Raw genomic sequence first — 15,135 nt, 5'->3', positions numbered from 1 at the left:
ATATAAAGAACAGGCATATTTTTAATCATTATGGAACAAAGCAGATTTATCTGGAAAACAAGTCTGATGATATACGCTATATCAAAGAATAAGCCATCCTTTTAAAAAGTTTTTAAAGAATTCAGTGCTAGGAAATGGTCCATTCTGAGCAATGGTGTGATGGTAAATTTTGGAACTTCAGGAGCTCCTCTTGATACTCCCCCATGCCAAAGCCACACCTATTAACATTATAGTAGAACCCCCTTATCTGCATTTTCAGTTTCTGCAGTTTCAGTTATCTGTGGTTTACCACAACCAGAAAATATTAAATGGAAAATTCCAGAAATAAACAATTCATAAATTTCAAACTGCACACCATTCTGAGTAAGGCAGTGAAACCTTCCCACCCCATCACACTCACCTCTTTTAGTCTTCTGCACTCACGCTTCTGGACTGCTTTATTGCATCCAATTAGATGCTAACTTTTTCACTGCGCACATTGCCAAGTTATTGCAGCGTTGTTGTGAAAATAACTTTATTATAGGTAAACAAAGGTAAACAAAGGTAAACAAAGGTAAAAAAAATAATAACTTTATTATAGGTAAACAAAGAACAACTTATACATAGGTTCTGCTACTATACGTGGTTTTGGGTATCCATGGTAGGTCTTGGAACATATCACTTGCTGATACAAGGGGTTGGGGACAGGGACACTAATGTATAACAAACAAATTAGAGTGCATTCTTCTGCCACTTAGTGCTACTTAGAAACGTATTGTGCTTCATTTAAAGATCTAGCTCAGTTCAGCCCAACCTCTTAGAGTAGTGTTTCTCAAACTGCGCGAGCCAATTTCAGTTGGGTTCCCATTCATTTCAAGGTGCATTTTTTTTTCAACATATTAGACTTGATGCTACTGTGATATGTGACTGCACTTGGGGAAATGTTACAGATCTGTAACACCTGCTCTGTTATGTAGAACTTGCTCCCAGGTAAATTTGTGTAGGATTGTAGCCTTAACCTAACGTGGGCTAAATACTGCCCTTCAGGTCACTCTTGGGAAAGACCAAGATATTAAGTTATCACCCTAGGAAATTTTTCAGTTTGCGTCTTGCTGAGCTCCATACTTCTCTGCTAGGATTTCTCTCTTGAAAAGAGCTTCAAAGGCAGCACCTGATGTTGTGGGAGAAGCCCTGGAGTTCTGCTTCCTCCCTCCTCAACTACCATCCTGATTCTGACCTGGAATGCAATGAGCAGTGGCTCAAACTTTAATCAAATCGATGCATTTAAAGATAATTCTCAGTTCTAAAGCAGTCAGTTGTGTATTAGAGCTGGTGCAGCATAGCGATGAAGAATGCGTCAAACTCCAGCCAAACAAACTATAAACTCTTGAGCTTTGCTCCCCCATCTTTAATACAGGGGTTACAACAGTGACCTAACTTAGAGGATTGTTGTAAAGATTACAATCAGTTAACTTACATGAAGCACACTTAAGTTCTGTATTAATGTTCAGATTTACTGTTTCAATTCAATTCACTACATATAAAAAGTTTTTTGTTCTGTGTGGATATGAGAATATTAACGGTGGCCAGATCCAAATCCGGCATAGGTTCCCACAACAGGACCTTGTACTTGCCTGGTGGAATTTCAAACCTTCTCCCCCCACTCTGAATAGCAAATCCCCATGTTGTATGCATCACCACAAAATGCTCGGGGAACACCAATCAGTTTCAACAGTGGTTTGCCATGCTTTGCAGGTGCTTCATGTGGTGCTATTTGATGACAGCTAACCTAACCCCCATCCCACCGCGTGAATGGGTAGTCACAAGGATCTGACAGGACTTTTTGTGAAAGCTCAAGGTTCCAAGCTGCAGTCACACTGAGAGGCTCTGGTTCCTAAAGCCTGCTCTTTAAATGCCCCAATCCTGGGCTAGAAAAGGCCATGTTAACCCTGCTCAAATGCATGAGAGAGCAGTCCCTAGCACAAAGGTCCTAGGTTGATGGGAAGAAATGTCCCCAGGGGCTTTTTTGAGAGGGAACAGTGCTCATTCAAAAAATGCTCAGGGGGTCTGCTGTTCTTGACACCATCAACAGCTGAGCATGTTCAGAGGCCCTGAGACACAAGTAACATATACCAGCCTCACACAATGTTATTCTTAAGTATGCCAAATGAAAGCACACACTTCCTAACAGTCCCATTAAAAGTGGTCTCAGCGGGACCAACTTACAGAACGAGGTGTAGCTCAACATAAGCAAGCTTGCCCATTTTAGGCCCTATAAGTTACCAAGCAAATAATGAAAGTTAATAAACCCACAGACTTTATCCAAAGCAATTCATCTCAGAATGCACTATAGCTGGGGTAGTAATAAAACCACAGCCTTTTCCTTCCTACGGTACTACACACTTCATAGCAACTTCAAAAATGGTCACAACCCTCTTTTTAAGAGAAAAAGAGATACATTTTTTAGCATGGAAAGTGTTATCCTGAGCAATAACTCTTATCTGCATCTATTATGGGTTTGGCAGAAAGACTGGATTTATATGCAATGAGCAATACCTCAAACTTTAAAGATCATTCACATGATTGACAATACAAATAATGAAGTACAATACAATGTGCAAGTATCTTGCTTTTCCATTTTTAAGAAATATTCACCCCATAATATTCTACAGCTTTATTACAATATGACTAGGATTATTATAGAAAGTTATTTTTCTTTCTATACTTTATTAGTATAGAAAGTAGTATAGTATAGACACTTTAGTCTTCTTCAGGGTGGTTCTAAATTCTGTTAAAGGATATTCAGGGCTGACCCAAGACCTCTTGACACTTGAGCCATGCCAAATATTCTGCCCTCTTTATGGAATGATATGCCAGCCCCTGCTCCTTCCACTCTCCAATGTTCTAGATGAGCATGCTTGTCCCCTCCACATCTGCCCTTCCTCCCAGTCCCCCACTTCCTTTTCCAGTCCAGGGAAAGGAAGGAGAAGGAGAAGCAGTGCAGGCAAGTAGGTGGACAAAATGGGTCTACCCACTAAGCTACTACCTCAGGCAAAAGCTTCAGTTGGCTTCATGGGTGGGTCAGGCCTAAGGATATTACACAGCCACTGAAGTTAAGCTGAGGTAGATACGTATTATTAGGCAAACCAAAGCTAACAGCAAAATGAAAAGCTATATTGCTGTGCTGTGACAGCCACATATCAGTATCACAATTTTTAATAAACTGTATTCACATTATATACACTAAACAAGAGGCAAGATGGATTGTCTGCCCATTCTCTCTGCTCTGACCAAAAATTCTTCTGCCTAATTCCTGTGGCACAACTTTTGACGGAACAGAAACCAGTTCACAGATCGCTTTTTTCAGATGGATTTTTTTTCCTTTTCAATGGCAAAATGAATGCAAAAAGCATATGATTATGGTATTTATGTTTCCATTAAAGTGTCCACAGCAAGTTGGGGGACTCTAGCCTCCTATTTTGCAGCTATTTAGGGTTTACAACAGCACAGCGCCTGTTTCACTTCAATTATATTTGAGGACAATGCACTCTTGGTGGGAAGTGATGGCATAGCGACAGCCAGTAAATGTCCACTAGCAGCTGTCTTTTCATGGGGTTTTCCCTTGCTATCTGGATGGCAGGTCATAGTTTTATTTTATTTTATTTTTTTTGAACTCTGAATGTATAGCATCATGCCATCTGCAATGAAAAGCCACGCACCATTATTGATCAACTGTTTGGTTTTTTTCTACGATGTAAAACACAACAGCACACACTTCTTAGCTTGGCTAAAAGCCTTTGCTACAGGAATGTAATTCCCCTGACTCTGTTTGGTATGGCAGAGGAAAAGAAACCAATTAAAAACTCCATCTACACTCTTCTCCCCCCCTACAGTGCCAAAAATGGAGAGGCCACCATTTGAACAAAACACCTTAGCAGCCTCAAACAACATTTGTACTGCATGGAATGGACATAGCCATGACAAATGATTAATCTCTAGCTAAACTTGCAATCAACCTTTTGAACACAACGGCATGGAGTTTGATACAAAATGTTGGGATGAACAAGACCATTCCGAGTCCCAGATAACATTTTTTTTGTACTTTCTCTGGACTAGCCTCATTTTCAGCAGGAAACTACTTGATGGGAATTAAACTGAGATTTAACATTATTGCATATGTTCATCTGAGGAAAGCACAGAAATTCATATGATTGTAACAAAGACTCCTGTGATTACTCATCACATGGTCAGACTGTTTGTTCGCATTGATTGATAGAACTTGCGTTTGTAAAAGACACTTGTTGACAGTATCTATCACTGTTCTACCTTCTCCCAAATCCTCTAATCCTGAAGCAATTTTAAACCAATCAAAAATCAACTGCTGAATTGTAGCAAGGGAAAGTTCTGATTTGGAGGGAAGCTTAGCAGCTTGTATCTATTTTGATTACATACAATTATGGAAATAGATTTAACTCAGCTGTTATCTTAACAACAAAGTAACCCTAAGGTCTTCCTTTTATGCTAATTTTATGCTGAAGTAATAAGAAGTTAAAATAGAAATTCCTCTAAGAAAACTCCTGCTTTACTATTAGCCTTTTTTACCGTTTTGCCTTCATTTGGGGAAAAGAACATCTGCCAAATAATATATTTGTGCTTTAAATTTATTTGAGAAACTGTCATGCATCATTGCATGTCATGTCAATCAAAGGCAAGTACATCTCATAGCAATGGTATGAGATTTTAGTGACTTGATTTTAGTGTGATGATATGTATATTATTCAAGCCATTTTTCAACATTCCATCACAGTACTGTGACCAAGAAGCTGGGGGATGCATGAACTGGTTCCATTCTCAATGTGAGAGGAAGTGAAAGCAAGTTTATCCTCCACCTTGGCAATGTAACCACCAAAGTACGATCCTCTACCATGTAACTGAATAGTTAGAATTTACTCCTATGAATGGGCACTGTAGTAGTGAGGGCAACCAATGACAAGTCACACAAGTGTCTACTCTGCACACTTTAGGGGATCTTGCATGTTACAAGTTCTTTCTCAATACACATTCTGCCTTTCTATCATGATCGGCACTTTTGAGAGAGACTTTTTTCTGCTAGCATATACCAACTTGTCTGTAGAATTCACTGCAGTTGAAAGGGTGTAAACAATTCATGGGGCAATGCATGCTTAAAACAAATCCTTGTTGTGGACTCACAATGACTCCCTTGCAACCTTGAAAAATATTTGACACAGGTTCTTCAACAATGGCATAATTATACTCCAGACCAATTTTCTTAGTTTTGTTCAGATGAAAACTTTCCAAATACGTTTTGGTCCAAATGTCAGATTTTTCTTGGCATGGTGCACAGTTCTAGCACACAATGCCACACAATAACTCTATTATAAATTGGATTGCATGTGATAACACCCTGGGAATGTACTGTTATTTGTCATTTCTTGAGGCACTAAAAATGATCGGCAAAGAAGGCAGACCCATGCAGGGTCCAGGAGATGCAACAATGGGCTTTGACTGGAGAACAGTTCTGTTGCCAGACTGGTCTTGTCTAGACCATTTAACACAATACTCCAGTGTTATTTTTGTTGCAGGGATTGGTTTGCAGAAATCAAAGGGATGTTATAAAGCCCCAGTTTGGGAATCCAGAAACATTGACTTAAGGCAGTGGTTCCCAACCTGTGGGTCACAACCTGATTTTGGGTGGGCCACCAAAGGTTGACGGAAAGATCAGACAACTAATTGCCTCAAGCCCTAAGGCTTTTCAAAAATTGAATACTGCAGCTGCTAATTACCCTGCAAAGAGCTCAGCTCCTGCAGTTTGCAAGATAAAGGCTAATTGCCCTGCAAGGAGCTAAGCTCCTGAAGTTTGCAAGCATATTTAAATAGAGGGAGATAAATATTTGAGAGTATTTTCTCATTACTTATAAATAAATATTTCTTTCTAGATCTCCTTTTTTAAAAGTTTGGTAAAACTAGGTGGGTCCTGATAGAGTTGTTTAATAAAGTGGGTCTCGGTGCTAAAAAATTTGGGAACCACTGACTTGAAAAAGAGTCCCACCTGTCTATTGTCCCAAGAGCAACAGAAGGGCATTCAAAATTTCTACTGAGAATCACTCTAGAAAACCAAAAGGTAGATACTGCCCACAAACACTTCAGCGAGTTACTGGGAATGCTGCTAATTTCAGCCAGTAGCTGTTTCATGTGTGACTTTACTTTGAATTATACTAAAGAGCGCAATTTGCCTCCAAACGCATTTCTAGAAGGAAGATGAATTGAGTTAGAATCATCTGAAGAGATTGTCTCTCTCATTCCATTATGACATGATTTGTGCGAATTCAATATTTTTCTTCACAAAGGCTTTTAAAAAGCCATTAATAAAATGCAGTTCAGGCTTTACAGTTGATGAACAGTCACCTCCCACGGCAAAAAAAAAAAAAAATTAAAAAATTACAGACCAAACATTAAAAGCAGAATATTGACTAAATTCTGGTGCCTACCTGTCTGCAGGTGAAGACTTTGAATTGCACGCTTTCTTTACTTGTGCGTATAATGCTTCCACCATTGGTCCTTCCCTTGGGCTCTGCGGTCTATTGTTCATTGTGCCACTACTTGAAGAGGAATTATATGAACCAACTCCGGCATACATTGAGTCACCGTCGCATCGAAATGTCCTGTTTAACTCTTGGATCTCGGCATAATCTCGTTCCCGAGCTTGCCTCTCGCGAAATTCCCGAGTCTTGGCTTGAATTCTGGAAATGAGAAATAAAGCTAGAAATATATTTGAAAATAGAGTGCAAAAAATAATTCTAGTCATGGGTAAGTAAGTGATGCTTGAAGAAGATTTCCTCTAATCATTGCAGGATTTCGGAAGGATGAAGTTTAACCTGAACTGGGTTTCTAGATCCGCCATTCACAACCTTTTTTTTTTTTTAAGTTATGACCCCTAAGTTCTTCCCAGGTTCCTCCCCTGGTCAAAGAAAGATACAACATAGAAACATAAAATTTTCAGTCTGTGGCTCCCTTCAAATGTGCCAGCGCTCTCCAGGGGACCATATGACTCTTGTTGAGAATGGCTGGTCTAGAGTACACTTGTTTACTCTTCATAAATCTTCAGTGGAAAATGGCCTGAAACACTTTTATTTGTAATGTAGAAGCTGACACATCCAAATTGGTTGCCAAATTTACCAAATTTGGCAGCTGCATGTGTAAGATTTGCATGTGACCATTCTGGTATTACAGAAGAAACCGTTCATTCCCCCCCCCTTCCACTATGTGCAGAGAGAGCAGTCTTCAGGTTTGCCATATATAAGATATAATCACCAAACTGAAGATTCTTGTGTGAATTTAGCCAAGAAACCTTCTCAGTCTGGATAGTCAAGCCACTTTGTCTAGTCAGTAAAATTTACGCAATCATAAATGTTGCCACTCAGACAATTCTTACCCTGCCTTGGGGAAGGCACAGCTTGGCTCACAAAGCCATGAGCACATTGATTCTGTTGCATGTGGTAATTGTTAATCATTGTGCACATGGAGATTATTTCACCCTGTAATGATATCATATTGCAACCTGATGGCTTCAGTATCCTCTAACCATTAAAAGCACATGGTGGAAGTTATCTGTAATACTAAATCTAATGCTGCCCTTCAACCATTCACAGACTATTTAATCGCTTTTTAGCAATCCTACTTTCTGGTTTCTATAAAGACCTCAGATGGAGAAAAGATGACCTTATTTAAATCAATAGAAAGCTTCCCACTGATCCAATGGGGGAAGAATCTCCATCTTTCACAGATTTTACAAACATCTTGTTAAGCATTACTTATAATTAATAGCAAAATAGCATCTCTGCATGAATAAATTCTCTGCAGGAATAAAACTGTACCCACTGATTACCTACAATCGCTAATCATGTGTTTACAATACAACAACAGGATTGTTACAGACCTGGCAACTCAAAAGACCAACCCCAAAATGTGCATGCACCGCTCTTTCAAAAAGCAACCAAGAAAGTTGCGCTTTGAGCTGATAGAAGGAAAATTGTTGCACAACTTTCGGCAATCACTGCAAAGGCCCTGCTTTTAGCAACCAGAGTTTTTTCTCCATGGGCTGTCGGAATACAAAGCAGGACCCAATCAGAGCACTGTTGGCATGATGGGTTAACATAAGTAAACTTCTGGGCATTTTGCTGCAATGTGAGACAGCAACACATTTCCATGAGTGCATTGCTTGGGGGGGGGGGGTGGAGTTATCTAATGGGAATGAAACCAGACAAACAACACCAAAATGACAGTGAGCTTCAGTGTTTTACAAATGCCTGTTACAAGTAATGCTAGCAGCACAGGGGCACGTATTGCGAATTCCACTATAAACTATCCTTCTGATTATTCAGATAATTGCTACTGTCCTTAGAGTAACCACAATGGTTAAGTGCTGTTAGCTACTAAGTATTGGACCCCTGTTGTGCAAGTCATAGAATTAGATAGATTTCCTGGTTCTGTTCAATTCAACAGCAATAAGGTCAGCTCAGTTCCAATAATTGCATATTAGACTTGTCTTTAAATTGATATTTGATATTAAAAGGTCTCTCCTTTGCTGCAGCTGGGAGAGGGGAGGCTGCCAAGAGGGGAGAAAGAGAACTAGACTGAAGAGGCCTGGCCCTTGCATTGTGTCTACAGGGGGTCCCTGTTATCTGAGATTAATGGGAATTGAAAAACTGACACCATTAGTGATCCGCAGTTAGTAGGGTTTTTTCTTCTATAGGATGTAATGGGTTAGGCTCAGAATGGGATGGGAAGATTTAAAGCAACCTCCGTATAAAATTTATACCGTAGAAAATTGTGTGAGCATTTAAATAAATAATTAAAGTTCGTCTACTTTAAGTGTGTCTGCGTGATCTCCAACGATCTGCAGCAGGCTTGGGGAGGGAGTCAGGGGGCGCCACAGCAGCCAGTTCCTTGGATCTGGGTGATGACACCATCACTGAGTGCTGAGCTGAGAAGAGATACCGTCAGCTTCACAGCTGAAAGCAAATCTCACGACCGGGCTCAATGGCCAGTAGGAGTCCTTTCGAAAGGTGAAAGCAAAGCAGGAGGGAGAGGAGAAGGAGAGGAGACAGGAGAAGGTGAGAGAAAAGGAATCAGGTGTTTGAGTAGCAAACCTGGACAACAGGGTGATCTTGAAACTCTGCTATCTCATAAACACAGGGAATTTTTTTGCATTGTTCTTTAATACACTGGACTTGTAACTGTGGGGAATTGGTTAAAAGAGAAGCAGATAGTGTGGATCCCCTGTATGTAAACTGAAGCCTTGTGAGACCCAAACTTTGGCCTGGGTTTTGGCAAGACTTGGAACACACACAGTCCCTGCTTTTGCAAACATCAAAGGGTTAGCAGGCAGCAGAAGCCATCCAGGAAACTGAGCACTTTGGACTCTAGCTGGACAATCTTTAACTGGGACCTGGAAGACGTTTTCATGTTGCCCCGGTTGAAAATTTTTTTCCACCTTTCTTGCCGTGATCCTTCTTCTAGGATAGGATTTAACTGGATGAATCCAGCTGTACGGCCAATTGCTTGTTTTTTTCATTCTTTTGTCACAACTTTGGCAAAAATTCAGTGGAAAAACAGAAGCAGAAGAGAAAGTATCAGAACACAGTCAGGAGAACCAACTTGAATGAAATGGGAACTCATAAGATACAGTTGTTCTGCCAAGGAACCCCTGCATGTTGGATTCTGCGGCATATGCTATCGTGCTGTCTTCCCACATAAATCAAGAATATGACTGAAAATATACCTCGCATTCCCTGGGATGACAAAGCATAGGGCAGTGGTTCCCAAACATTTTCGACTGGTGGCTCCCTTGACCTACTGGGCCATTGGCTAGTGGCTCCCCATTAGGTCTACAATCCTATACACTGTATAGAGCAGTGAATTTTCCGTGAGGATTCCCCTGGCTGGTTACTGCAACTCCCTAGGGAGCCACAGTTCATTGTTTGGGAATTACTCTCATAGGGGAAGATTTGTATTGAGTGGGCAAGCTATCTTCCATGGAGAGTTGTATCTCAATGAAAGAACATACACTTTGCACGCAAGACATCCCGTTCAATCCCCACCATCTTTAGTTAAGAATTTCAGGTAGGTGAAAAGGCCTCTGCCTGAGAGTGTTGCTGCCAGTTCAAGAGAGTACACAATGCTGGTTTACATGGGCCAGTGATCTGGCTTAGTGTAAAGCAGCTTCATACCTGATCAGTATTGGGCTTGTCTTCCACTACTGATCTTATTGCTGAGTACTGAGGTGCTCCTAAAAAGCTTCTAAGGTTCCCCATGGTTTGGCAGAACAAAGTCTATCTCAGCACTGCTATTCAGGATTGGTATTTTCCCCTCTCCTCTTTCACTCTCTTTGCTTCACTGTTTGATACAGTTCATCTGTGCCATTTGCCTCTTGCTTATATGGTTCTGATCCTACGTAAATGCTACTACAACTATGATTCTGAAAAGTGTGTCCAGTTAGATATGCCATCATAAGTCAAATCTTTAGGGGCCACAACATAGCATTCCGAAGTTTACTGATGAGGCAAATTCCAACATTAACAATCCTATGCATGTTTACTCAGACATCAGTCCCACTGTGTTCAGGAGGGCTTACATGCAGACCTGGAAGAAAGTCCAGTAGAACGCAATGAGGTTGTTTTCTGAGTAACATGCATGCCTAAAGATCTCTGTAAAGAACTATGAGAAGAATAAAAAGAAAGAAACTTTCAGAACCATGTGAGATATAAATGCAAACACCAGTCAAGTAACTATTGGCTCAGTGCCCTGTTGAAGCCTTGAATAATACCCTTGAATAAACACACCCAATAATACATCACATACATTGAATAAACACATCAATGTACACAGTCAATTCTGTAAGGTACTTGGCTATGGAAGTTTAAGAGACAAAGGACCTTTTCAAGATGACTGAGCATTTGAAGATGGATTATATATAAGTAAACCAATCTTGCTTTTCCATGGCCAAAAGAATGGGAACCTATATATTCACAGTCATGCCAACAACGATCAAAGTGCAAGCAATGTGTGTTCACCAGGATTCATTTGAATTTGTCAATAAATATCTAGATAAAAATATTAAATGCACAAAGGCAAAACATTAATTCGTATTTACAGTCAACAAGGTTCCTACTCCCAGATCTTTTTGTCTCATATACAAAAGCCATGAAAATATTTTGCTCAGGGGAAGCAAAGTGTTGGTTTCCCAGTAAAAATATTATGGTCTCCTTGGGAATTCTGGAAATACACCAGGAGAGCATCCTGCTGTTCAAGCCCGGACTCCATCTGATATTTTAATAGCTCCAGATGGCCTTTACTGGAAGACAACACTCCCACTATTCTTTTATCATGACCTCAGAGGTCACAAATTATCTGAAAGGATGGTGCTATCATTCTTTTAAGAGCAGGTTGGTATGTTTTCCATTAAACTTTATTCTTACTAGAACAAACTTTCACTGAAGCAATGAAGATGATCAGTTAAACCAATAGACACTATTATGAAACACTGGAAGAAAGACATTTTGTTTGATATTTCACTACTGTCAACTGTAAAGTTAATGAAAATATTACTTGATACATTTTTGCATCAGGTGCTTTTCTCAATAAATATGGGCAAGTACAGAAACCCCGAAAACATATATTATAGGGAAAATAACTTCTCACTTAAAAACAAAACATAAGATTTCTGAAAATAAAACTCTAAACACGTTAAAGCACATCTCTCAACTAACGGATGTTTTAAAAACACTACGTGTCTTGTAAGACTCTGCTGTGAAATAATGAATATTCAAATTTTAATGAATTATTTGTCCTTTGCCATTGTCATAAATAAAGCACTTTGAATTTGCATAGACAAAAAATATTAAATAAACTAATGCTCTAAATAAAGTAATAAGGTTAATTTCCTTCCTGCTGTCACTAAATTCATGTTAGCAGCCTCTCTTCAGCTTGACATCAATTAATGATTTTAATTCCACACTTTTGTCACTGTGCTCACTACCTTTTTCTCTAATTAAAATGGATGATGCATGATGAAGGGAAAACACAAGACTTCTGTTCTTGTTGTAACATTTCTATTCATTATTATACTTTCTTTACAGCAAAAGGCCTGTAGCTTTAATGGCACTAAAGGAAGATGAAGGAAAGCTTTATTATCTCTAAGAGGCGTGGGCTTTTACACCCTGGGGAGGGGGGACAGACAGTACAGGAAATTATGATTATGGAATGACCTGGTCCACCAGGACAAGATATCAATGGGCTATTTTAATTAGCTAACTATGTGTGTAATTGTGGGCATGAACATGAACGTACACACAAGTGCTTCAAAAATGGTGAAAAATGTACAACACTAGCATACCAATTTATGAGAACGTTTTCAGTACTTGCAATCTAGATATACTTGCCAATGTAATTCAAAACCTACTACTGGCATAACTGGATGGAGTAAAGATTTTGCTCTTGACAATTCTTTTCCCAAGATATAGACACACATCACATCAATCCATTCATATACACCCACAAATCAGAGCATATATTTTTCTGTAACGTATAGATTTTGCTACTTACACAAGTAAGCAACAATCACCACGAATTCAGTCTTATAGCCCGATCCTATACATGTTTACTCAGTAGTAGGTCCTAGTGTGTTGGATGGGAGGGGTGATTCCATGTAAAGGTGCACTAAACTGGGACCTTAGGCCCAAATCCTAACCAACCTTTCAGCACTGGCATAGCTGTTGCAGTGGGGTGTTTGCTGCATCCTGCAGGTGGGTGGCACTTGTGGAGGCCTCCTCAAAGGAAGTGTTTGCTCATATACCTCGGAGCTGCATAGCCCTTATGTCAGTGCAGAAAAGTGGGTTAGGATTGTGCCCTTAGTTAAACAATTTGCCTGTAATGCAATTATCAACAGGTGCTCTGAAGTTTATAGCTCTTAAAATGTCACTCAACATTTTCCCTCAAAAAATTCCAAGGGAATTTTCTTACACAGCTTTTCAGCATGGAGTTAAGTGGATGTTTAAAAATCACACTACAAATGACTTGCAAGTTTTTTTTAAATAGGAGAAAGAGTTCTAATTCTTTACAACTGAAGAGTCCTGAAAACATACAATGTATTTAGAAAGCAAGACTGGAAAACTTTACTGCAGTAATTTTCAGCCTCGTAAACTGGTGTGGGCATTCCACTTGGCAAATTTCTGCTTCTACTTCCATTACATTTGGGGTGGGACTTACAGGAATACAAGGCTTTTTACCAAGACCTACAAAACCAGTGCTGGGAGCTCCCTCTTCTGGTTCTGGAATAGTAAAGGACAACTACCTTTTCCACATTAGCCTCAATGCCCAATGACAAAATTTGAAAGGACAAACCCATAAGCAAATGTAATCTCTTTGACAAACAGGCAAAAGGTCAATGTAGTTTCCCAATAATAAGTGTCAAAGAAAATAAGTATAGGTCTGTTTTCCAAGGATGTTTTTTGGGGGAGCACGTGTGCAAAATGCATCATAAATAAAATCCCCCTGAAATAGCAAAAGTAAATAAACAAAACTTGATGACCTAACTATGGCCTTCGGATTTTATTTCTCTCAAATCTAGCTCACCCTGAAGATAATATCAGTCCATCTTGTGCTTTAGAGTCTGCTCCTGCCACCTTAATTTTCCTCTGTCCTAACAATGATACCATTCAAATGGTTAAAAAATAAATTAATAGAAAAAATTGCTTATTTATCATATAAATTATTTATTACCGCTGCCAAAAGTGACAAACAAGGGTTCTTTAAAAAAAAAAGTTCAGAAATTATAAATGTTTAGAATGTAAGCTTTCATGCCTCTCAAATCTCTTCTTTAGGATCTTCCCAGAAAATCAATTTATAGTGCAATAAATGTGTAGTTGTTCTGTTCATTTGTTGCATGGGATCCAGTCATTTTTTCCCTCAAGGAAGCAATTCCATTTTAGTAATGTCATGATTTTTCAGCATTCAAACTACAATAGCTTGCCACTTGGGAGAATGTGCCTTTTCCCAGTTATTCGAGACACTGTGATTTGGAGTACTGGCTTGAATATCATTAATGAGCATTTATTGGCTAAGGAACATCATATTACTGTTGACAAGTGAAACCCATCCATAGTTCATCATAGGCTTACCATGTTAAAACCCTAACACTAAACCTGTAAAAAAAAAGTTGTGGGAGCTGAAATTGACAAGCCTGTAGAGGAGCGTATTTCACTCAATCGTCTTGTCAACTTCGCAGATTTTTACATAAGAAGAGCAAGAGTCACAGCAAAGGTGAAAATGATGCAGAGTTTGATCCTGTGCAAGTATCTTCCTTGCAGTCATAATTCTCTTGCTTTCTCTTTCAAAAGCACATCATCCAAGTTTATCAAAAGAGGTAAGGAGCAGTTGGTATAAAGGTAGTCTTTAATCCATTTTGTATCTATTAGATATCATGCTGCTACCTTTGAACAGAGATTTACATAACTGTCCTGTTAAAATTTGGTAAAAGCATGTTTTGTACTAACTGGAGAAGCCTTTAGTTAAAAAAAAAATCAATAGTGCTATCTTCGTTTCTCCACTGGATATTCTCTATATACTGGCCTAAAAAGCTATCATTTTATCAATAAATAAGTGCTGACGTGAAATGAGGAGTTACCATATATGCCAGTGTTTCTCAAACTGTGGGTCAGGACCTACTAGGTGGGTTGCAAGCCCATTTCAGGTAGGTCTCCATTCATTTCAATATTTTATTTTTAATATATTAGACTGCTATGTGACTGCATTTAGAGAAATGCTACAGATATGTACTTTTAACAGGTTACTGTGTATATACTTTTAACAATGATAGTCACTCCTGGGTAAGTGTGGGTAGGATTCCAGCCTAAGAGTGTTAAAAATTTTCCTGCTTGATGATGTCACTTCTGGTCATGACATCACTTCCGGTGGGTCCTGACAGATTCTCATTCTAAAAAGTGGGTCCCGACACTAAACACTTGAGAACCACAGATATATGCTATGCATTGAATGCAAGATGCTTCAGTTAAAAGTTTGATATATTCCTAAACATTTACGGGGTGGGGTCATACATTCATCTGCTAGCACCTGGAA

General features: G+C 39.2%; 1 protein-coding gene across 4 annotated transcripts in view; it reads right to left on the bottom strand.

Moving 5' to 3' along the window:
* PARD3 (par-3 family cell polarity regulator) overlaps positions 1 to 15,135 on the bottom strand; it is a 647,691-nt gene that overhangs the window by 147,823 nt on the left and 484,733 nt on the right. For all 4 annotated transcript variants that reach the window (XM_066627797.1, XM_066627794.1, XM_066627795.1 and 1 more), the window contains one exon: positions 6,489 to 6,740. In XM_066627797.1, coding sequence (XP_066483894.1) covers positions 6,489 to 6,740 — 252 coding nt within the window. The remainder of the gene's footprint in view (positions 1 to 6,488; positions 6,741 to 15,135) is intronic.

Source organism: Tiliqua scincoides, chromosome 5 (assembly GCF_035046505.1).
Source record: "Tiliqua scincoides isolate rTilSci1 chromosome 5, rTilSci1.hap2, whole genome shotgun sequence".
Classification (NCBI taxonomy): Eukaryota; Metazoa; Chordata; class Lepidosauria; order Squamata; family Scincidae; genus Tiliqua; species Tiliqua scincoides.
This window is presented reverse-complemented; position numbering and strand designations above follow the sequence as displayed.